This window comes from Panthera leo, chromosome C2 (genome assembly GCF_018350215.1).
Source record: "Panthera leo isolate Ple1 chromosome C2, P.leo_Ple1_pat1.1, whole genome shotgun sequence".
Classification (NCBI taxonomy): Eukaryota; Metazoa; Chordata; class Mammalia; order Carnivora; family Felidae; genus Panthera; species Panthera leo.
This window is the reverse complement of record NC_056687.1, coordinates 2,461,948-2,484,063: the sequence shown is the minus strand read 5'-3', so window position 1 is coordinate 2,484,063 and position 22,116 is coordinate 2,461,948. Positions and strand designations below refer to the sequence as shown.

At 61.5% G+C, this 22,116-nt stretch overlaps 1 protein-coding gene and 1 long non-coding RNA gene across 3 annotated transcripts in view; one reads left to right on the top strand and one right to left on the bottom strand.

Moving 5' to 3' along the window:
* Positions 1-22,116, top strand: part of AGPAT3 (1-acylglycerol-3-phosphate O-acyltransferase 3) — an 80,198-nt gene that overhangs the window by 41,212 nt on the left and 16,870 nt on the right. The window contains exons 1-2 of one of the 2 annotated variants that reach the window (XM_042903274.1): positions 13,507-13,614; positions 19,331-19,557. In XM_042903274.1, the coding sequence (XP_042759208.1) occupies positions 19,380-19,557 (178 nt within the window). In that variant the 5' untranslated portion in view covers positions 13,507-13,614; positions 19,331-19,379. Of the gene's footprint in view, positions 1-13,506; positions 13,615-19,330; positions 19,558-22,116 lie in introns of those variants that run through there. The other variant, XM_042903275.1, reaches the window with a different exon arrangement.
* On the bottom strand, positions 8,051-13,427 carry LOC122198593. The gene is made up of 3 exons (XR_006193050.1): positions 13,132-13,427; positions 8,746-8,998; positions 8,051-8,122 (listed from the first exon to the last, which is right to left on the bottom strand). It is a non-coding gene; the product is annotated as an uncharacterized LOC122198593 (long non-coding RNA).

Sequence of the window (22,116 nt, the reverse complement as noted above, 5' to 3'; positions counted from 1 at the left end):
CCTCTGCGGGGAGGGGCAGGGAGGGTCGGGGGCTCAGACCCGGGTGCTCGCGGGTGCTCTGGCCACCTCCCCCCCCCCCCCCGGCTCCGTGCTCCTGAGAGGGACATGGGACAGCAGGAAAGCACACCTCTCTGGAATATGTGTGGGGAAACGGGAAGGACACCCAGGAGCCAGCTCAGGAGACCAGCCTTCCTGCCACCCGGCAGAGCAGCCTGGGGCCCTTCCCCCTGGGCCCTCGGCCTGCCCCACAGCGTCCAGCCCCCGGCTGGCCCAGACAGGTAGGAGGCCGGGGTCCAGCCCAGCTTCTCTCGTCCCCTTGAGCCCCCCCCCCACCGGCTATTGTACCCCTGGGAACGACAGGCGCCTTCGATGCAACCGTGTCCTTATTGCCACCATCGCCTGGGACAGCGGGGCTCTGCAAACCGGCTCCCGTGCTCGCCGCGTGTCAGAGAGACCAGGCTGGCACGTCGGGCCCACAGACGGAGCCCCTGGGCACTCCCCGCGCGGGCGCTTCCCGGTTCTGTGCGCTGACGCCCGTGTCCGCGGTGTGCGGAGGGGACGCGGGGCCAGCCGTTCCTTGGTGCCAGCCGGGGTGTTGTTGCTCGTTGACCAGACCCCTTGTCCTGGCAGGTGCATCAGGGCCGTGTGCACAGCTCTCCGCCCGTCACCCGCCCCTGGCCTGTAGCTGCATCTCAGAGGCTGCGGTTATGAGCACAGCTTGGCAACCAGTCCCAAGCGCAGTCTTGAAACGATGAGTGCACTCTCGTCATCCCGATGCCCGGTGCCCGAGGTGGCCCAGGGCCAGCGAGCCGGGTCACGTGTCCTCGGGAGGCTGAGCAGGGCGACCCCCGTGTCTCAGTCCGGCTGGTCCCCTCCGGGCCCGCCCTTCACGAGCGAGGCGCTCCCCAAGAGTGAGGCGCTGCCCCGGGACACCCGCTGCCGGACGCCCCCGTGCGTGTTCACCCCGACCTGCCCGTGTCCACACCGCGCGGTGACCACAAGCCGCACAGCGTCTGGCACAAGAGTTTCCGAATGTGCTTCAAAGCGCTTGAGATTTGGCCGCTGGCTTCCCTGTGTGCACACCTCAGGCTGTTTACCCGTGTTTGGTTTGCATGGCAACCCGTGCTCCCCACGCGTCCCGGTGTGGGTTGGAAGGACACTGTCAGCCTCCCGGGGAGCACCAGCCTCACTCCTGGAAGCGCCACCGCCGGCTCCTTGACCCCAGGGTGAGTCGAAGCAAAGAGGCTTGTCGCGAGTGGGCCTTGATGTTTGCTACCCCCCCCCCCCCGACTTGTTCGTGTATTTAAAGCTGCGGGAGGCAGACCAGGTTGAACACGGCACCGCCGGCCTCCCTCAGGCGCCCGCGGCCAGGTCCCCGTGGAGCAGCAGGCATCCGTCGGTCGTGTCCTGCGAGGGACTGGAGGGCACTTGGCTGGCTGGTGCTGGGGCCACAGCGCGGCCTCCTCCTGCGTCGTGCCGGGACCAACAGAGAAAGCTCAAGGAACTCAGAGCCTTTCCAAAGAAGGGCTGCGGAAAGCGGCGGGAGCCCGTGCCCAAGCGGTCAGCGGGAGGGACGACGCCCCGGGCATGAGAACGGGGTCGGGGTCGCGACTCTGCCAGCAGGAGGGGGCCCGGTGAGGCCTTGTGGGGAGTCTTAAGTGAGGGCCTCTGGCAGCTTCTCTCCCTGTTGCTCTAGAGTGCTTGTGTAGCTGGCATCCAGAGGCTTCTTCCCGGGTCTGAGGCCGAGGGAGATCTGGAAGACAGGCCGGTGAGGTGGTGCGTTCCCCGAGCACCTCGTTAACCTAACACGCGGACGACGGTGTATATGGGGGGCGGGGGAGTCTCACTGCCGGGGCCGGCGTGTCTGTGAGGCAGGGCCCGCAGCACAGTGCTTGGTCCCCAGCATCTTTCCTTCCGGAAGCTCCACGTTGTGGCTGCTCTACTGGGTGTGGAGGCAGCACGGCCTGAGGATCAGCAGTGTCTCTGGTGACGCGTGGGAAATAGCGATCAGCCGTGATTTAGCTCGCGTCGAGGCGTGGACACATCAGGACAAGCGCCAGGATGTGCCGTCCCGCCCCTGGGAGCGGCCGGATTCACTCCTGGGGGCCTGGGGTGGAACTGGCCACGCTGGGGGCAGCGGGGCGCTCAGAGGGCCGCGTTTCGGACCCCAGGCTGCCAGCTCTTTGGGGATTTGGGGCAGAGGGACTCAGAGCTGCAGTCGTGCCGAGGGCAGAGCCGTCGGGATCGCCGCATGGTTGGTCTGCGGTAGCATCTGTGGCTTGGCGTGGCCTCGGCATGTATGTGGGTGTGGCTTCATGCACGTGGGCAGGGCCCCCCGTGGCCCCTCACCAGCACGTCTGGGCGTGGCCCGTGTGGCCTCTCTCACACGACACTGTTAGCAAGCACCCGATTCCGGCAGGTTCCACGTGGGGTCCCCCCCTGAGGGCCAGGACTGCAGGAGCTGGTGGCAGGGGCTTCCGGTTTCTGTGTGGGGTCAGGGTGGGTCGGGGACGGCCAGAGCTCTGCTGGCGGTGAGCACAGAGAACAGGATGGGGAGGCTGGCGGGGAGCGGGGAGCCCAGGGCCGGCTGTGCCGCAACCCCCCCCCCCGTCCCTCCCCTGCAGGGATAGGGGGATCGTGGGTCCATCCCGGAGGGTGGAGGGAGGCACTGCCCTCGGTGCGCCCCGGCTTGCCCGCCACTTGCCCTCCCTGTGGCTGCGCTTGGCGAACTTTCTGGCGGTCATCTCTCTGATCTCCTTTCTGTCTGGGCTGCGGTTGGTGGGTTCCTCGTTTGCAGGAGCCCAGCAGGTACCGGACGGAGGAGCGTCTGGCTGTCGCCGGGGGCTCCGCGGGCCCCCTCCGGCTGTCCGGCCCCCTCCTCACAGGATCCCTGCTGGCCCCAGGGTCAGCGGGGGTAGCAGAGAACCTGCTCTGGGACCACACGATAACAATCACAACATGCTTGCCGTTGCGCGTGGCCCCGCCCGACGGGTGTGGTCACCACCAGTCAAGCAGGGGGACTGGAGTGTGCCGACTGACTGCACGGGGAGAAACTGTTTCCTCTGAGGAAGTGTTACAGAGTTTTAAAGGATACTTTTTCCCCGTGGCTGCTCTCAGCGCCAAGAACTCCTGCCAGCACATGCTCTTTCACCCTTTTGGCGGGAATCACTAACGTTCAGGGGCAGGGAAATAATCCGGAGACTACGTTCCCGTGACGCTTTCTTGTGCAATACGTTCAAATTAGCTTTGTTCTCCTCAACCTAACGAGGAGGTGTGGAGAACGAGAGCCTCGAGGGAGGGCGGTGGCGGGGGTGAGGGTGGGGAGAGGGTGCGGGGAGGGGGGCTGGGGGGTAGCTCCCGGGCCTGGACGGCGCGGCCCCCGGTCTCAGGGGCTGGAGTTTGGGAGGTGTGTCTGGGGGGCTGCGGGGGCAGCCGGGAGGGGTCTGTGACCCACTTTCCACTCAAGACGCGTCATCGCGGCCACGCCCCGGAGGTCAGGCCGGAGCGCCCAACGGAAGCCTTTACCAAGGAGGGCAGGGCCTGTCCGGCCTCAGAAGGTCCTCACGGGACGAGTCAGGGCCACCTGCCGCCCTGCACGGAGACCTTGGCTGGGGGGTGGGCCTCATGGTCCCCCAGGCCCGTGTCCTCACGCGTCACACACCGAGGTCCCCCACGGGCTGGTTCTGCGGACGCACGTCCTGAACGGCACTCTGGGAGAGGAGGGCTTTCTTTTCGTGACCCATTGGAGAGGCAGCGGTCCGGGCACCTGGCAGGGAGTGGCACCTCCAGGGCCCCGCCGTCCCGGGAGGACGGGCACGGCTACGTTAGAGCCAGTCCGCCAAGGCCGCCAGCACCCGGGATTAAGGACTTGGAAAAGCCTTAGCCAGCAAGACGGTGCTCAGGACAATCCTCTGAAGCCCCTTCCAGTGGACGGAGTGCAGGGTAGTGACCCGCCTTCTCTCCTGAGACGTGTCAGGCCAGAAGCTAGGTGACAGATGCTTCTAGAAGGAGCCTTGCAGTGACCCGTCCAGAAGCCCCAGAACCTGCCGCCTCAGGGTCCCACGGGAGTTCCTGTGCTGTAGATTCACTGTGGTGCCCGGGGGGACAGGGGACGGGGGGAGGTGCAGGGTGGGAGCGCTGGCCCAGTCTCCTGTGTAGGAGAGTGACAGTAGTGACTTCATTTCCCCCTGGGACCGCGCCCTAGCCCCGAGGAAGGTTCTCCGGCCAGAAGAATCCTCAAGACGCCCTCATGATCAAATACCTCCCCACCCCACCCCCCACCCCGCTTCCTCAGGTGTCTGCTGAGGCCTTCTTCACTGGGAGCGGGTTTTGTGGGGTGACGCTTCTGTCCTCGGGTCACCTGATCTCGTCTCAGCCCCGTCACAGATCCCAAGTCTCAAGGAGACGGGGGAGAGGCACACACTCCCCCACCTTCCCTCAGTTCCTCCAACACAGACTCCCCAAGAGTAAGACGTGTGGCTTTCCCCCCAGGAGCCCTCCCCTGTCGGCAGCTGTGGGCTGGGACCCAGCCCCGAGTACAGGACGTCTGTCCATTACCTGGTGGCCCAAGCACAGGCTCCCTGTCACTAGCTGATCCCACGGTCCCCCCCCCCCCCAGGCCGCGCTGTGTTGGGGTCGTGCCATTGTGGCTTCGGAGAGGTGGGGGGGAGACGGTGTGTGCTTGTGGGCCGCTGACCCGCGTCCCGGCCCGGCCCCGTGACACCAGCAGCTCACGGTGGCTCCCGGCAAAGCTGCTTATTGGATTAGTGGCCCCGCGGGCCCCTGCAGCAGGTGGGGGGAGGCTGGCATTTAGGGAGTCCTGTTTTCGTCTGGGCTGCTCTGTGAGGCCTGCAGGGGCCTGGGGCGGGGGGAAGGCGGTGCCTGGAAGTGTGTGTGTTCCCCTTGGGGCTGAGCAGATGGTCCTGGTGGCCCCGGCCCGTAGGACACGGGCGCCATAGTCTGGGCGTAATCCCTCTTCCTTATCCGCTGGCCAGGGGCTGACGCTGCTCAGGCCGCCGGTCTCCTTCCGTCGGGCTTTCGCGGGCACAGGGTTCCGGGGGTCCGAAGATGCTGTCCAGCTACTCAGCCTGCCTTTTCTCGGGCGTGTGCACCGCCCTGGTCGCCGTGGCCCTGGCCTATTACTTCTACTGGTGAGTACGGCCTGGCGGGCTCTGGGCCGTCCCTGCGCAGGGGCCCCAGGCCTCGCTTTTCTTCCGCTTCCCCTCCTGTTCTCCGTGTGCCACAAACTTCCCGCTTGGGAAGGGGCCCTCGTGGTCGGCAGGGAAGTCAGCGTCAGTCCTGCCGGTTGCGTCCGGGGCTCGGCCCAGGGAGATCCCACCTCGCCCCGCCGCGAACGTGTCTCCGGGACGTTCTGGGACGTTCCTGGAGAAGGTTCCGGGGCCGGGCGCCTGGCGCCAGGAGCAGCTCCGTCAGCTTCCTGGTGCTCCCCGACCTCTTACCCCGCCGTGGGCGCGGGGGGCTCACGGGGTGGTCCGTCGATGAAGTGGAAAGTGGTAGTTTCCATCACGGAGAGGCCACCCTGCTATACCCAGGCAGGCTGAGCTGCTTTGCGGTGAGTCACTCGCAACCCTTTCTGGCTGTCGTGACCCGCGCGCACACTGGTTCTTGCTGGGAGGTGGGGAGTCTGAGAGGTGGTGCTGACCCCACCGGCCTGGGGTTCCCGAGACTCGGGTCCAGCCCGACCCCACACCAGGCCGCGATGGTGAATGGGGCGCGTGTGCTCCAGGCCACCTGTTTCCATCTGTAGAATGGGAAACCGTGTGCCCTGTCTGCACGTGACCGTCTGTAGCCAGGGCACAGGGATGGGAGCCATCGGGTGGAGCCGGCCCCCGCCCGGTGCTGGATGTCGTCAAGGTGGCCGGTGGGGAGACCCGAAACCCCAGGTCTGTGGCTGACTTCATTTTTTAGGGCCAGAAAATGGGGTTATTTCCGGTGAAGAGACATTGAGACGTTGGCTCTTGTGAAGGTTCTGACCCAGATTAGTTTTGTTTTCTTCAGCACACGGTCTGGCTGGGAATTCTGTTTGCCCGAGGCTTTCCCTTCTGTTGATCCGATTATCACTTCTGTTCTGACGGTGCGGAGGGCGCTGCACACGGTGTGTTCGGGGGCTCCGTGCCTACGCAGCCCCTGCCTTGCCGTCCAGGACATAAAGGCCCTTTCCTGCCCACTGGGAGCTGGGAGCTGGGAGCTGGGAGCCCCTTCCTCCCCAACTCTGTATCACTTACCGTGCAGAATGAATTTATGCCCGGGAGTTATTTGCATTTTAGATCTTACGTGAAAACGATTGATAAAATTTACAAAGAGTTACACGGGACCACAGAAAGGTAACAGGGGTGAATCAGGGGAAGAATTGGCCCAGGTGAGGGAAGGAAGGACTTTTGTCCCCTATTGAAGGAGCTCCGGGTCTTGGCCAGGTGGTTCCCCAGACCCCGCTGGGGCCCCCAGGGGACGAGTGATCACTTACTTTCATGGTAAACTTCCAGATGCTCTCGGCCAGGGGAGGGGTCCACCAGCCCAGGGGTGTGTCGCAGCAAAGGTGCCCCCCTGCCCCCCACCCCTGTCCTGGTAATCGATGGCGTGTGGAGGCCAGGAGAGGAGAGGCAGCTCGTGTGGCTCTGAAGGCTGGCCAGCTGCGGTGTGCTGGCGAGGGCACGGGCTCGCCGGGTCCCCTCGGTCCTGACGCTTGCCCCAGCCACTCAGTCGTCACTCCATCCACACGTGGACAGAAACCCAGATGGAAGAATGTTTTTGCAGCTTCTTGTGATCTGGCTGGCAGAGTCGAGCAGCCCCAGCTGTGCCCCCGTCCCTCCGCCCCCGTCCCTGTCCTTGTCCCCCACGCTCAGAACTGGGAGAAAACATTGAGGTTTTCTTGCCCTGGGTCTACAGAACGTTCTCCTCCCCAGTTTGTGCTGGGCTTAAGTGCTGCCTTTTCGGCCGCCAGTCCCCCCGGGCCCGGAGTCCCACCCAGACTGGCGTGCGCTCAGCCAGCCTGGGCTTCTGGGGCGCTGTGACCGGCACCGAGGGGGAGCCCCTCCCCGGAAGGTGCTGGAGAGGAGTGCTCTGTTCTGGTCAAGATGCCTCCGGCTGTGCGAGTTTGTGAGCACTTCCAGGAGAAGCTCAGGGTCAGGGAATAGGACTCTGGGCTCCAAGATGCCATCAGAGACCCACTTCTTTCCGAGGCTCTGCCGTGTGGCCCGGCCCTGCTCAGACGGCTACGGCTGTCCTCTGCAGACGTCACGGCATCCAGGAGAGAGACCTTCTCATCCGCTGCCCTCTTGCCGGCGAGGACCGTCTCCGTGGTGGGCTTCTCCACGTGCCCGGAGGTGAGCCCTTCGCTAGCAAGAGGCCGGACGCGGCCAGAGCGTGGCCCCGGCCCCGTGCCGGAGCGCCGCTTTCGGAAGCGTCCCCCCTCCTCCCCCCTGCAGGTCTGTCAGCAGGGCGACGTCGGGGCGCAGCAGCCAGGGAGGCGACCGTGCTTCTCTGAGAAAGCCTGGCTTCGCTTCTGGGTGTAAGACCCCCAGGACCCACCCGTGAGACAGACATAGGGAGGCGTGGGTTCCCCCAAGCGCACACTCACCGCCTCTGGTCGCCCACCGTTACTTCTCTTCGGCAACGTCGCCGGCACGTACCCCCTTTCAGACGTCACGCTCACCGTGAAACGCACACGGACCTCGTCTGTGCTTCTTTAAATTGTTGAATAACATCAGGGCCGGAGCCCCGCCTCCCCGCCCGTCACCCGGCCTCTGACCTCGTGCCCTCTGAGGAGACCTTAGGAAGAGCTGGGCCGCCCTCCCTCTGTATCTCAAATGTTTAACAAGTTCACTGGCCTAAGTGGCATTTCATATGTTGGTTTAGGGATCTTCCTCGTTTTAAGGAGCGCAGATTCCTGCCGCTAAGAACCAGCTGCACAGGGGAAGATGTTTTACATCTTTACGAGGGACAGAGACGTTTAGGGGAGGCCTGGGGCGCCCTCACTTCCGGCGCTGCCCGCACACCCCCGCGGGTCCCGTCCCTGCAAGCTCGCTGCTTTGTTGATAAGTTTCCCCGTTATCGCAGCCGAAGTATGGCTCTGGGTTCTCTGGGCTCTTTCTGGAAAGACACACTGGCACCAAAGCCCTTACTTGAAGTTACAACAGCAGCTACTTTTAAAAGTTAGTGACTTACAACCATGTCCGATAGAGGTTTCTACCATGGCCTTCAAGGTGTGTGTGTGTGTAAAGAATCAAAATCTCGGGGTGCCCGGGTGGTCAGTCAGTTGAGCATCCGACTCTTGACCTCAGCTCAGGTCATGATCTCGCGGTTCATGAGATCGAGCCCCACATCGAGCTCTGACTCGATGACAGCTTGGAGCTTGCTTGGGATTTTCTCTCTCCCTCTCTCTCTCTTTCTCTCTCTCTTTCTTTCTCTCTCTTTCCTCCCGCCCCCCCTCTCAAAATAAATAAATAAACCTTAAAAAAAAAAGAATTAGGGGCACCTGGGTGGCTCAGTCGGTTAAGCGTCTGATTCTTGATTTCGGTTCAGGTCACGATCTCCCAGTTCGTGGGTTCGGGCCCCACATAGGGCTCTGCCCTGACAGTGTGGAGCCTGCTTGAGATTCTCTCTCTCTCTCTCTCTCTCTCTCTCTCTCTCCCCCTCTCTCTGCCCTTCCCCACTCACACTGTCTTTCTTGCTCTCAAAATAAATAAACTTAAAAAAGAATGAATTTAGAAAGAATTAAAATCTCACTGATGTCGGCTGCCTGAGGGAAAGCGGGTCCGAATCACAGAAGCTCCAGAGCCTCACTGACAAAGCGTCGGGTCAGACCGCGGCTTCGGCGTGGCTCTCCTGGGTGTGCATCAGGCCTCCTCAGCGTGGGGTGCGCCGTGCAGTTTCCCCAACGAATGTGACCGTGAGGCCCTCTCGTAGCGGGTCGGTTCCCGGCGTCAGTGTCTCAGTTACGGAGTTTTACCAATGCTCGCGATGACTTAAATATCTGTCACTGGTACGGAAAGCGGCACTTTTACGAAGGCTCTTTCAGAACCCGGTGTGCTTATGAAACCCTGATGAGTTTTCAGGGACACTCCTACCTGCCCTTATTTCATCCTTGGAGCCAGCCCGTGGTTCTGGTAGTAAAGGTCCTCTTACCCTCACTTTCAAGTCAGAAACCGAAATTCAGAACGATCACGTCACGCGCTGAGGCCACAGACACGGGACAAGAACCGTTGGCCGAGCCCTGGGCCCAGTGCACACCTGCCCCCGTTCCTCGGTGGAGAAACCCACGGTGGGCGTGGGGGCCCCTCGAACGAGTCCGCTGAGCTGAGACCTGCAGGTCATTTTCCCTTGACCGAGTTACACGAGGACTCTTTTCACCTTTAAAGGTGCTATTTCGCGGTCGGCATTAACCCAGACCTTAAATCGCTTTATATTTGCATTTCTCTGAGTTGGCAGCCTGCCCAGTTTAAAGGAAAGTGAGCTCCCACCCGTCCCTTCCTCACTCTGGTTCTCAGGGTCGTGGCTCCAAAGCCGTCCGGCCGCTGATTCCCGACCGTTTGCTGATGCTCCCTTCCGTGACTCACTAACGCACCCAGTTCTCTCGCCGATATTTACCAAGTGTCCATCCACCGCGTGCCAGGCGCGGCTCTAGACTTTTGCTTCCCTGCGAGTGTGACAGGCACCTGTCACTCCTCACCGCCCCCGAGTTTGCTGGGTTAGCATTATTTTTAGTTATTTTGCTCTTCCCCTAATACTTCAGTATACTTGAACTCTCACTTTGGGTTGAATCAACTGGAACAAAGCCCTCCTGACCTGCTCTGTGTAAAATAACTTGGGTTTACGACATTCGTATCTGTGCGGTCGTTATAATTGAGTTCTCCACGCTTCTTTTGTAGGTCGATTTCAAATATTGAAAGTCCAGAAACAGCATTCACAATAAAACTTTTAATGAATCAGTCCCTGCCGATGCCACAGAGAAGGCATGAGAATCCCGTCATTAAGTCTGTACTGCTTGGAGGAGGAAGTCGCTCGTGAAGCCAACCGTAGAAACCCACGCCCCGTGTTAGTGCGATCTCTGTCGGCACCACAGTTTCCTGGCAGGGTTTTTTTTGGTTACTTGAAAATGTTAATTGCTTCGTTTTTATTTTTGAGAAAAGAAACCTATTTCTCCTTCAATACCAAAATCTTCTAGCTCCTTAATCGTATTCTTTGTGGAACAAATTCTTTGTTCTTGAAAGATCTCTGGTTCTAGTTTGGAGCAGTTTCTTTCCGGGCCACCTACGGGTGTTTATCCCGGCGTTTCCTTCCATTGCGTAATGGGGTGAGTTCTTTGTCTTAAATCCCATGTCTTTCTCTTTCCTTCCTGTTTCGCTGGACTACACCCTCAAGTAATCTTTTCACAAAGGATCAGCAGAAGTTCCATTTTCTGAAACCTGGTCTATCTCAGGACTGCCGTGATTTCTGTCTTGATTCTTTGTGTCTCTCTGGTCCTGATAGAGGGGAAATGGTATTCAGAGGGAGGAGGCTTTACTACAGGAGCTACTTACAAAGGAGCCAGCAGGGATTGGGGAGCGGTGAGAAGGGGAAAACCCTGGAGTCGGCACGTCCTTACTGACAACGTACTCCGTTCCAGCCAGAGCCGCGCGGGGAAGGGCAGGGCCCACGGAAAAGTCGGAGGATCGTGGAGTCCAAGTTGACTTCTCTTGGTCCCGGGGGCGAAATTCTGTGAAATTTATAAAGTGGCCACATTTCGGAGTGTGCCGGAGCATGAGGTTCTGGGGGCCATCTGTGGCGCTCCGCCGCTCTTGACCCAAGGGTTCCGGCCTGGATGCTCCCGGGGACTGGGTGACGCTTGTCACGGTGCACGTGCGGTAAACACGCATCATGCACTCAGCAGGCTTTGATGGAGCGCCTGGGTATGACACCCAGACCCGCGTGCTGGCGTCCCAGAAACGGTGGCTTAGATGCGTGCGACTGGTCCTCTCTGCCTGCGAGGTCTCGGCCTCGCAGGACCCGCGTCTTCCACACTCTGGGCCTTTAGGCCTCATATGTGTTGCTTCATGCTGACCTTGAGCCACCCTTCCTCACTCGGGGCAGAAGGGCAGAGGGCGTCCCAGAGGGATTTGTCTCTTGTCCTAAAACAGACGCCTTCTTGCAAGTACCTATGGACGTCTCCCCTGTCCCCCCCGCCCCCCGTGTCCCCCTGCCCGGAACTGGGCCTCACGGCCCACACCAGTCACTCCAAGAGGGGATGGGGTTCCTTTATGGCTTATATCTGGGGCCTTAGATCCCATCTTGGGATTCGATTCTCACCAGGAGCGGTGTGGCGGGAGGGAGCCCATGGTGGCTGCACGGGACTCGTGGGCCCCGAGGGGAGGTTGGCCTGTTGTTTAATGGCCTCTTTTCACCCACTGGTTGAGGAGATATGTGATGCTAAAAGAGCCTCCTGATTCCCGTAATGGTTTTAAGTTAATTTTGTATTCTATTTATTGAAACGTATTAAACACAGTAGAGAGGAGCCTGGGTGGCTCAGTCGGTTGGGTGTCTGACTTCAGCTCAGGTCATGATCTCGTGGTTTGTGAGTTCGAGCCCCGCGTTGGGCTCTGTGCTGACAGCTCGGAGCCTGGAGCCCGCTTCGGATTCTGTGTCTCCCTCTCTCTCTCTCTCTCTGCCCCTCCCCAACTTGTGCTCTGTCTCCGCCTATCAAAAATAAATAAATGTAAAAAAATAAGAAATTTTAAACACAGTAGAAATACACACGTGCCTCAATACAAATACAGCAGAAAGTCGACACGTGTCTGAGGCGTGGTGTTTGCTAAGCCAGTAGCCACACTCGGCGTGTCCAGCAGGGGTGCACCTGCTCGGGCGTGAGGGCTCGCGGGCCGTCAGCTCTGGTCCAGCTCACTGGTCTGCTTGTCTGTCCACGCGGGCCGGGGCTCGCTCGAGGCTTTGTCGTAGTTGTGACATCTTGTGGGCCGTTCCCTGGTCCCGTGCGTGGTCTTCTCGGCTTCTCTTTCTTGTTTGGTTCTCCACACGAGCTGTAGCACCCGCCTGTCTAGTTCCCGGTGAAGCTGAGGGACCGGTTGGTGTTTTAATTAGGATTCAAGTGCATCTGTAACTTAGAACGGTTTGCGTGTCAATCGCGTGTCACCATCTAACACACGCCCTCACAGTGTGGCACTTGTGGCCACCACTGGCTTCTGTGGGTCAGCAGCCCGGGCCGGGCCCAGCAGGAAGGGGCGTCAGTGTGGCTGCAGTGGGCTGGCACCCGCCTGGGGCTGTGGGTCCACCGTGCTCCGCGGGGCCCACCCCCCACAGGCCGCCCCGGGACCCCCGCCCGGTGGCGCGGGGCACAGGGGAGGCGGCAAGGCCCTGAGGGCCGAGCTGCGGTTGAAGGACCACGTGTTCTCCGCGTGCAGAGCCCAGAAGCCAGCGGGGCCCCAGCGCCGGAGAGGGGACCCCACGTCCCGACGCCTGCCTTGCCAGGGGCGGGGCACAGGGAGGGCAGCGTTGTTCCCTTTGCTAGGCCTGCTTATTGTCTTTCAGGATGTCCTGCCGTGTCCTCGTGCGGGCTCCGCCGTCAGATCGTTTCGTTGCAGACACACGCGGGGTCTTGTCTTCCGTGTGCCTCCTGCATCTGCGTGTCCGCGTGCAGGCGTGCCCACTGGACGGCGGTCCCCGGGCTTATCTTCCTGCCTTAAGTGCTTGGACCGTGAGCCCGCTCCCCACTTGCTTTAGGAGAAACCCCTGGTCCTGGACGTGCAGTTTTTCTGTTTCTGCTGCTAGAAAGACAGTGGAGCGACCCGGGAGCCGCCAGCGGCCGGGGCCCCAGATGATCGGGGGGTGGGGGCAGAGCCGCCAGCGGCCGGGAGCTCCCCATCTTCCGTGCATGGCTTCCGGGGTTGCTCTATGGTCTCGGATGACCACCTGAGGCCAGTGTCCTGGGGCTGTTGGGTAGAAATGACTAAACTTCTCTGCTGTCTTGGTCCCTTCTGATGACTTCGGTCAGAGCGAGTTACTGAACGTTCTGAGAATGTCGATCTCTGTACATTGTGTTAACTGCCTGCGGCACTCTGTCATCTGTTGTGTATAGTGGCACTTTGGCCACAGTGGATTCTCTTGGGTCTGCGGGATACACACCTGTCATTTGCAGATAGGGATGATTTTCTTCCTCCTCCTAGACTTTTCGGTTTCTTGGTGGTTCTGGGAATCTGACGAGGCGACAGACGATTGTTAGCAAAGAAACGTGTCCTACTTCTTGGCCCGTAGAAGGATAAGATGGTCCCTGCCAGTGAATTTACCCAAGAACGAAAGGTGGTCCCTCAAAGACTCAGAAATAGGATCGTGTTTGACGTACAATTTTAGTTGGCCTCATAAAAATACCCTTTCCGCTCCCTGGCCCTGTCAATAACATGATGATGGGATACAGCCTTTCTCTCAGCGTCGTGGTCAGGTCAGCGCGGACAACAGTGGCCATTGTGCTCTCATTCGTGATGTCATCGATGGGCGCAGGGTCACCCTCTGAGGCGGTGCCCCCCGGGCCGCCGGCCGGCGCCTGCCCCTCCGTGTCATTGTCCGAAGGATGTCTGCCACCAGCGCCCCTCCCGCCCCCGCTCACACCAGGTGGGTCGTGGGCCAGGAGGCCACCCAGTCCCTCTTGCCCCTGCCACATTTACAGCCAGAGGGAGGAGCAGCCGGTCAGGGACCGGTCAAGGGGCTAGACGGTCCCGCTCTGAGTGATGTGGATTTGCTCCCGTGCGGCCCGGGCTGGCCGCTCGGGGAGCGCGCGCCTCACTCCTGGCTCCGGGCTGCGTTTTGGGCAGTTGACGTTGCGTCTACGTGTCTCGGGGTAGCTCGAGAGTATTCGAGACGGTGTTCGCTCTCGACTCTCCCCTGTTCATGGGTTTTGTCCTCCGGTGTCTCCCGACTCAGAAACAACAGAACGGCCCGCGCGCAAACCAAACACCCAGGCTCGCTCCTGGGGTGTCCTCTGTGCGGCCAGCCGGCAAGGCCTTTCTGTGGTGCCTCCGGGGGACTGTGCGTGCCTCACGCATAGGCCTTCATGGGTGGGACGGGACAGAGGGAAGGAGGGAAGGTAACGGTTCTGCTTTTCTGCTTCATCGCGGGCTTTGAATTCGGATGACTGAAATCCGCATGAAACTCAGCGGCTCTTTCTGTCCTGTAATGCAGACCACGTATCTAGAACATCAGAAACGCTGCCCTCTGGCGTGTTTGAATGTCTTCTCCCATAGCCAGCCGCTGTCGGCTCACGGAGAGCACTCGGGGCCAGCTGAGGCCACGGCTCGGAGGGGCAGCGGTCCCAGAGGGGTGGTCCCACGGCTGCACCTTCCTCTGGTCCCTGGGGTCGGGCCGCAGGTCACCGGGAGAGGCAGCCAGAGCAGAGCAGGAGACACGGCCGAAGGGGCACCCGGTGCCGTCGGAGGACGACGGTATTGGTTCGGGTCCCGTGCCGCGTCCCCGCTGTGTGATGGGGACACCCTGGGCGGAGGCACGCGAGGCACGTGGGTGGAGGGACTGGCACCGAGTCTGAGTTGGTCCCCATGCGGTGCTTCCCTGCACGGAGCCCGTGTGATGGAGATGCCCGGTGCCGCCCTGCCGGCCTCGATTTCTTTCCCACGCAAAGGCTTTGTCAGAAACGTGGGAGTTTCCACAAAGACGGGGGACGGGGCGCCTGGGAGGATATCTGAAGGTCAGACCACCTGACTGGCTAGTTCATGAACAAGAGGGACCCAGGGACCAGTGCCGGGAAAGAGGGGCCCTGGGAGTCTGGGGACGGGCCCTGAGGCAGGTGCAGGGGACGAAGCGCTCTGCCCTTGAGCGGTGAGGCGGGGCCAGGCTTCCCAGCAGGACGTGGGAGGGGCCTGGGGTCTGGGGACGAGGCCGGAGTATTTGTGGCAGGGGTGTCACTCCACTAGGGCGGCCAGGACAGAGCGCCGCGGGCCGGGCAGCTTCGGCGGGCAGTTCTGGAGGCTGGCTGTCTGAGATCCAGGGGTGGGCGGGACTGGATCCCCGTGGGGGCTGTGGGGGAGGGATCTGTTTATAGACAGCGTCACCCCCGCCGTGTGTGTCTTCCCACATGGTCCCCCTCTGCGGGAGACCGTGTCCGAATCTCTCCCTACGAGGACACCAGGCAGGGTGCTTTACGGCCCACCCCAGTGACCTCATTTAACGCGATCACCTCTTCAGAGACCCCGTCTCCAAATACAGCCACATTCTGAGGTGCTGGCAGTTAGGACCCCAGCATGTCTTTTGGGGGACACCGTTCGCCCATAACGGGAGGTGCCCCAGTGGGCTCTGAGAGCAGCCAGGGGCCTCACGTGACGGCGGTGAGGTGTCGCAGTGCTGCAAGGGGCTTCCTCCCTTCCCCTCGTGGCCCTAAGCCACAGACAGCTCGGCCGTGGGCACCACAGGCTTGTAGCAGCAAAAGCACCGGGAGGGACAGGGTGTCAGACCCACCAGGGGTCCCCCTTCTTCGGGGGCGGGGCGCTAGAGCTGGGAGGAGGGTCTGGTTTGGGCTCCCAGTCCTTCCTGCCACGCTGGAGGGAAGGCTGGCTGGCGTCCCCAGACGCCCCGGGTCGGCGTCTGTGGTGGCCGGCGGCCCCTGAGTTCCATGTGAGGCCGCGTTTAGCTCAGTCGCCTGGCTTACTGCCCTCCCGACAGGCCGGCGGTCCGTCCTTGCCTTCCAGCCCTGAGGGGGTAACTCCACCCCACACCCCCACCTTGAGGAGGGGTGCAAACTCAGGAGGCAGCCACCTCACCGTCAGGATCAAGTTGTGCAGATGCGGGCATCTGGAACGATCTAGACCTATTACCTAGTGAAGGGGCTTAGAGACAGGCCCAGGCTTCCTTGCTCTGTCGGTGATGGCGTCTGAGCATTAGTGAGGGGGTACCAGGTACGCGGGCCGGGGCGGCCGCCTGCCACAGGCCCCAGGGGCCGCTCCTGAGAAGCAGGTGGCCTCTTCTGAGGCCCGGGCGCGGGGGGCTCACCCAGGCGTGCTGTGGTCACGGTCACGGACGGGTGAAGGGCCGAGTTCCGGGCCTTTCCTCGTCTTCCTTTGTTGGACGCGCAAATCGGGGAGCAGCTTTATGGCCGAGGCCCGGGCCCTGGCCTCCCCCGTCGTCCTGAGCTGTAGGCCTTGAAGCCGCTTGGGCCCTTCTGGTCCTCAGTTTCCAGCGGGCACCAACAGTGGCCACAGGGGCGCCCGGTGGCGCTGTGGCCGTAGCCAAGACGAGAAGTGTTTAGGACGGAGTGTCTTCAAGTAACCCATCCAGGAGGAACTGTTTGGCTTAAAGCCTCGCGCGTAAGAAATGTAAACTTGTTCGGGAATGCTGGGTCGGGTGGCCGTCGAGAGACTTCATGATGTATTTCGTCACAGCGAGGTCGCGTGAGGCGGCACGGGAGATGCAAACCCGGCGGGGAAGACGGGAGGGAGTACGCTCCCTGGCCTCCCAGAGGAGGGTGGTGCCCCGCGTTTTGAGGGGGGACGGTGACAGAGGCTGTTGAGCAGTGAGGCGTTAGACCCCCTTGGCTGCCTCTAAAAGAACGAAGTCGTATTTAGAAAGTAGAAACTTCACAATGTGCCAGAGTGCGTAGCGCTCCCGTATTTAAAGTCGGGTTTAAAAACGTAGAGACTCGCTTAAACTCGTCTGGTGAGAAGGTAAGCCGGTTTTGTCGGGCGCACAAGCCAGCGGTCTTGGCGGCCTGCGTCGAGGGCTCCCCCGGCCGTGCTCCTGCCCCTCCAGTGGGAGGCCGAGGCCGGGGAGAGGCTGGGAGCGTGTGGGCCCAGTGGGAACGGGGCGTCGCCCCACCCCCACCCTTCTGCAGGGGACCCCTGCCGCCTGTCCCCGAAGGCCTGTGATGCCGGTGTCGGCGGCGTGTGGCTGGGGCGCTAGCGTCCAAGCAGACAGTCGGCTCGGGGTACTCTCGCGGGGTGGGAGGGAGGACCCCTGACCGCAGCTGGTGACGTTCCTGAGGGTGGAGTCTGGCCCCCAGGTGAAGTCGTGCATTTTGACCCCACTTCTCGGGTACCCGGGCCAGATCCTGACAGCCCGGCTGACCAGCAGCAGGGGAACATGCCGGAAGACGGCCAGCCTCAGCAGAGCCCCGGGCCAGGCTCACTTTCTGGTGCCCGAGAGCCCGGCACACAGCACCTAGGACCCACCTAGGGTGGCTGCAGCAGGGACCGGTGGTGGCCGAGGCTCACAAAGAAGGGCAGTCATCGGAACGAGGCCCCAGGACCACTACCAGCCCCACACCACGTCCATCAGCCCTTGTCAGGTCCCCCACTTAGCCCCGGGGATCAGCCCTTGTCAGGTCCCCCACTTAGCCCTGGGGACACGGCCGGGAGGCCAGCTGGACCCAGACAGGAGGGTGTGGTGCTGGCGATGGGGCCAAGGGGTGGGTGCAGCTCTCCGGGGGGTTCTGCAGATGGACTTTTAGACCAGAGCCTCGGGGGCAGACCAGGGACTGGCTACTTACCTTCACAGCCGCGGGGGCTTGTTGTGAAACAGGTGCAGGGGCGGAGCGGGGCCCCCACGCCGTGGAAGGAGCTGTGGTGCACACTGAGCCACCAGGCATGTTCCGTGTGGGTCTCCTCGCGTGAGCCCTCGGGAAAGGAGGCCGGGTTCACGGTGCCGGGCGTGGAGCGGTGCTGCTGGGGCAGGGGCGAGGGGAGGCTCCCAGACTCGACCACGGCAGTGGCTTTCCAGGCCGTCCCGCCGCACAGCAGTGAGCGCGTCTGAGCTGTCATGAGTTGTACCTCGATAAGGTTGACTTTAACATCAGATTCTCATACCTCGCACCCTAGTGATGGAAACAGCAGGTCGGCCACAGAACCTAGGAATCTGCCTCAAAAAGCATGACGGCTGAGGTGCCGATCTCTGAGCTGGCTTCCGGGGACCCTGGTTATTCTGGCCCACGAGGCCCGAATCCGAGATGGTGGGGGTGCGGGCAGAGCCGGGCCTGCTGGAGCAGTGGGGTGCAGAGAGCCTGCCACGGGCCGGCCTCGGTGCCGGAGGACGGACAGCAATGCCAGGTCTGGCCAAAGCCATTGCCTCCAGGGCAAGGAAGAAGCTTGTGGTCAGGCCCGGCCGGTATGTCTGAGACTGCTTTACCGAAGGGCCCCTGCTCGTGGGAGGAGCGTGGACCCGGCCTCACTGCCTACTCTGGAATTGGGTCCTGATCCTTCTCTCGCTGTGACCCTGAGCCAGGCACTGAGCCTGTCTGTGCTTCTGTTTGCTCAGAGGGGGGTTTGCAGTGACCCCTAGGAGGCAGTAAGACACTTCTCAGGGTGGGCACTTCAGACACAATGGGCTGGGTCAGTCGGGATTGCTCGTGGGGCTGCGGGCATCCGAAGGTCTGGCTGGAGCTGGACGGTCAGCCTCCGCGTCCAGAGCCTGCCGCTCACGTGTCCTCCTGGCAGGGCAGCCAGGTCCCCCAGAGCCAGCTATGTAAGGACCGGGGGCCGGGCAGAGCTGTGCTTTTATGACTCGGCCTTAAAAGTCACTGCACTTTATTTCTGGCCCAGTCGGTTTATTCTCTGGGGGTGGCCGGTTTCCGTGTGCCCGCAGGTGTGGTCAGCTTGTAAAGTGACACAGGGCCTGCCCTGGAGGGTCGGGGAGCCCGGTGTGTGGCTCAGAGCCCCCTCCGCGCCCCACCCCCAAAGAGGGTGCGGGCGCCTTTCCCACGGACCAGGTCTGCGGGTGCCCGGCCGCGGGCAGCCCTGAGTTTGGGTCACGACTTCCTGCTTGGTTCTCTGCCCACAAGGGGGTCACGGGGCAGCTCACGGGACAAGTTCAACCAAGAATTGTGAGCTTCTGGCTTCACCGTTGAAAATAAGAAATGCATGTGAAAAGGGGACAAAAACTGGTCAGGTTCCTGGGTGAGTCACCGCCTTTGCGTTAGAGCCAAAACAAAGGCTTTTAGCTTAAAAAGTGCACCACTGTTTGGGAATTAGGAGGCATTAGTTACGGTATCGTGGATCTGTTTTCCTGGAGAGTTCGTGTGCAGTTTGACGACGGTGAATGCGTGGTAAAAAGTCTAAAATAAAAACAGTGTGTCATGCCGTTTCCTAGAGGGAATCACTGGTAATGCTCGGGGACATTGGTTCTGGTCTTTTCTGCCTCTCTTGTGTGCCCGGGGGTGTCCGCGTGTGGGCCTGTGGGGTGCGGGGTGGGGTCGCGGGGTGCGGCCCCCGTGAGCTGCCGGGGGTCGGGCCCCAGGTCGGGGCCGTGCCGTGAGCGCCGCGGACGCGTCCCCGGGGCCTGCGGCCGCCGGGGCCCCCGCACCCTCCTGACCGCTGCCCCCTGTCCTTTGCAGGACGGCCGTTCTCGCTGAAGGACCCTGCACTCGCTACTGAGCGGCGACCATGGGCCCGCTCGCCTACCTGAAGACGCAGTTCGCGGTGCACCTCCTCATCGGGTTCGTGTTCGTGGTGAGCGGGCTGCTCATCAACTCCGTCCAGCTGTGCACGCTGGTCCTCTGGCCCCTGAGCAAGCAGCTGTACCGCCGGCTGAACTGCCGCCTCGCCTACTCCCTGTGGAGCCGTGAGTGTGGCCCGCGCCGCACGGCTGGGGGGGGGTGGCGGTGGGGGGGGTTCTTTCTGCCGGATGAACCCCACACACGCCGCGCCGTAACGGGCAGGGGCCCCCGGGGGTGGCGAAGGCTTCCGATGACGTGACCGGGAGGCGGGGGCCTGGCTGGCGACCCCCGGGCTGGGAATTGGGGGGTGGGGGGGGGTGCTCCAGGGTGCTCAGGGCTGGCTCCTGGCCAGGACACGAGCAGAAAGACACTCCCCCCCCCCCAGACTCTTGGTCTGGCTGACCCAGGTGACGTTGCCCCACTTGACCGCTCGGACCCGCAGAGACCAGTTTCCTGAGGTTTAACGTGGGGTTTTGGATATTTGAGAACAAATGCAACTCAGCTCAGCACCCCCCAGCCCCGTCCCTGCCAGCACACAGGCCGGGGTCGTGTCCCGTGTGCTCCGCCAGCCTGTCACCAGAGCGTCGTGAGGCAACCCTTGGGTGGCCTGTCCTCTGGTACCTATCTGAGCGTCTCTCTGTGGAAGAGAAGGGCTCCTGCCTGCGTCCTGGTTAAACAGCTGCGTGTGGACGTGTGTGTCTGAGGCCTGTATGCACGTGTGCGTGCTCAGACCTCGACGACAAAGCCCACCGTTGACAGAGGTGAACGCCGCATGGGGGCCTGGGGTGGGGGGGAGCCAGGCACACGTCAGGAGGGCAGCTCGCCAGCGGGCGTCCACAGCTCGAACAGCGGCAACTTCTGACGATTAACCCACAAAATAAGGATGTACCTGGAGGGATATCTGCAGAAGTACATACGTACAGACATTCTCGTCGTGTCATTTCTATATTAGCATAAAAGTGGCGGCAGCCACAGTGCCCACGAGTGGAGGCCGGCTACGGTGAGTCCGCCTGGCACAGCCGTTACCGACCGGGGACCGTCTCTCGACTTGATAGAGGACCATCTTCAACGTCCTTTTTTCCTAAAGTCTACTCATTTATTTTGAGAGAGAGAGAGAGAGAGCATGCGCAAGGGGAGGGGTAGGCGGGGAGAGAGAGACAGAATCCCAAGCCGGCTCCACACCGTCAGCGCGGAGCCCGACGCGGGGCTCGAACTCATGAACTGTGAGATCGTGACCTGAGCCGACACCAAGAGTGGGACGTTCGACCGACCGAGCCACCCTGGCGCTGCTTAAGACACGCTTTTAAGCGCAAAGGGAAGGTCTCCCGCAAAGTACGTGGCATGCTGGTGTTTTTGAACACCGTGTGTGTGAGGTGTGTGCACGTCTACACGGCCGTTCGTGCCCAGAGGGTCTCAAGGGGTCAACGGGAGACTGAGTGTCAGGGAGTGCAGGGAGGAGGGCCTTCTACTTTTTTCCTTTTTTGTCTTACTTCTTTGCTGTTTATTTTGCCTTTTATTTTTTTTAGGGTTTACGTTTATTTATTTACACGTCTGACTTTGTGCCGTTTCCATTTTTTCGCATAAGACCCTGTTTCTTTTCCACTAAAGAGAGAGTAATAGCCACCGCGTGCCTGCCGTGTGGGGAAAGGTGGGTCTCCATTCGCCTCCCGGTTCCGGGGCAGAGAAGGGAGCCCCGTCGAGGAGGCCGTGACCTCCCGCTGCCTCTGCCGAGGCCAGCACGCCGGCCTGTGGCTTTCTCTTGCCTTACACACGTAGCAGCTTCAGTGCCCAGGGTTTGGTTTCTTTTCTGGATGAGACACGATTTGTGTGTGGGGGTGGGGTGGGGGGAGAACCAGAATTCCTCTGACGTGAAAAATACAATGAGTTGTTGATGAGCGTAAGACGTGATGTGAGCACACACCCAAAGGGCAAATGCTAATCGATAAAAACAAAATTGTAGACTCCGCCTCCAGCAGGATGGTGAGGAGCTCAGTCCCGGAGAAAGCCGGCTGGCTTCACAGGAAGTAAGGGAACCTCTCAGCCCCGCCCCCTCCACCCAGCAGAAAGCGGGGTGCTCACTGAATCTCGAGGTTGCCTTCCCGGGGCCCCAGCTGGGCCCGCTGCAGGGGAGGGGGGACGCTGGATCTACACCAGGACCCGGAGCCGTGGCCGGCGGGGACGGGGAGCAGGTTCGCGGCACCTCTTGGGATCAGTAGCTCCCAGTTAGGCCTGAGGAATCTGTCAAGACAGATAAGATGGGAATTCACGGTCCGTCCGAGGAGAACAAAAGACTGACAGACAGCGACAGGTGTGACAAAGAATCAAATAGAACTTCTATAAATAAAAACCGTAATTGTAGTTTTTAAAGTGAACGCGTAGAAGACGCGTGTTCCGTCACGTTGGACCCTGCTCACGAGGGACGGGCACGTGGGGCGCACACGTGTGGCGGAGCCCCGCCAGGGAAGTGTGACACGGGAGCAACGAGAAGGAAGGGGGGACGCGCAGGTCTGTGGGGGGACACGGGGAGGCAGCGCCGGGGGAGGTGATGGCCGAGGACGCCCCCGGATGGATGGAGACGTGGTTCTGTGGCTCTAGGGGGACAGCGCATGCCCAGCAGGGAAAGAAACAGAATCCACACGTGGACCTGCCCCAGGGAAGTCACAGCCCACGGAGACAAAGGGCAG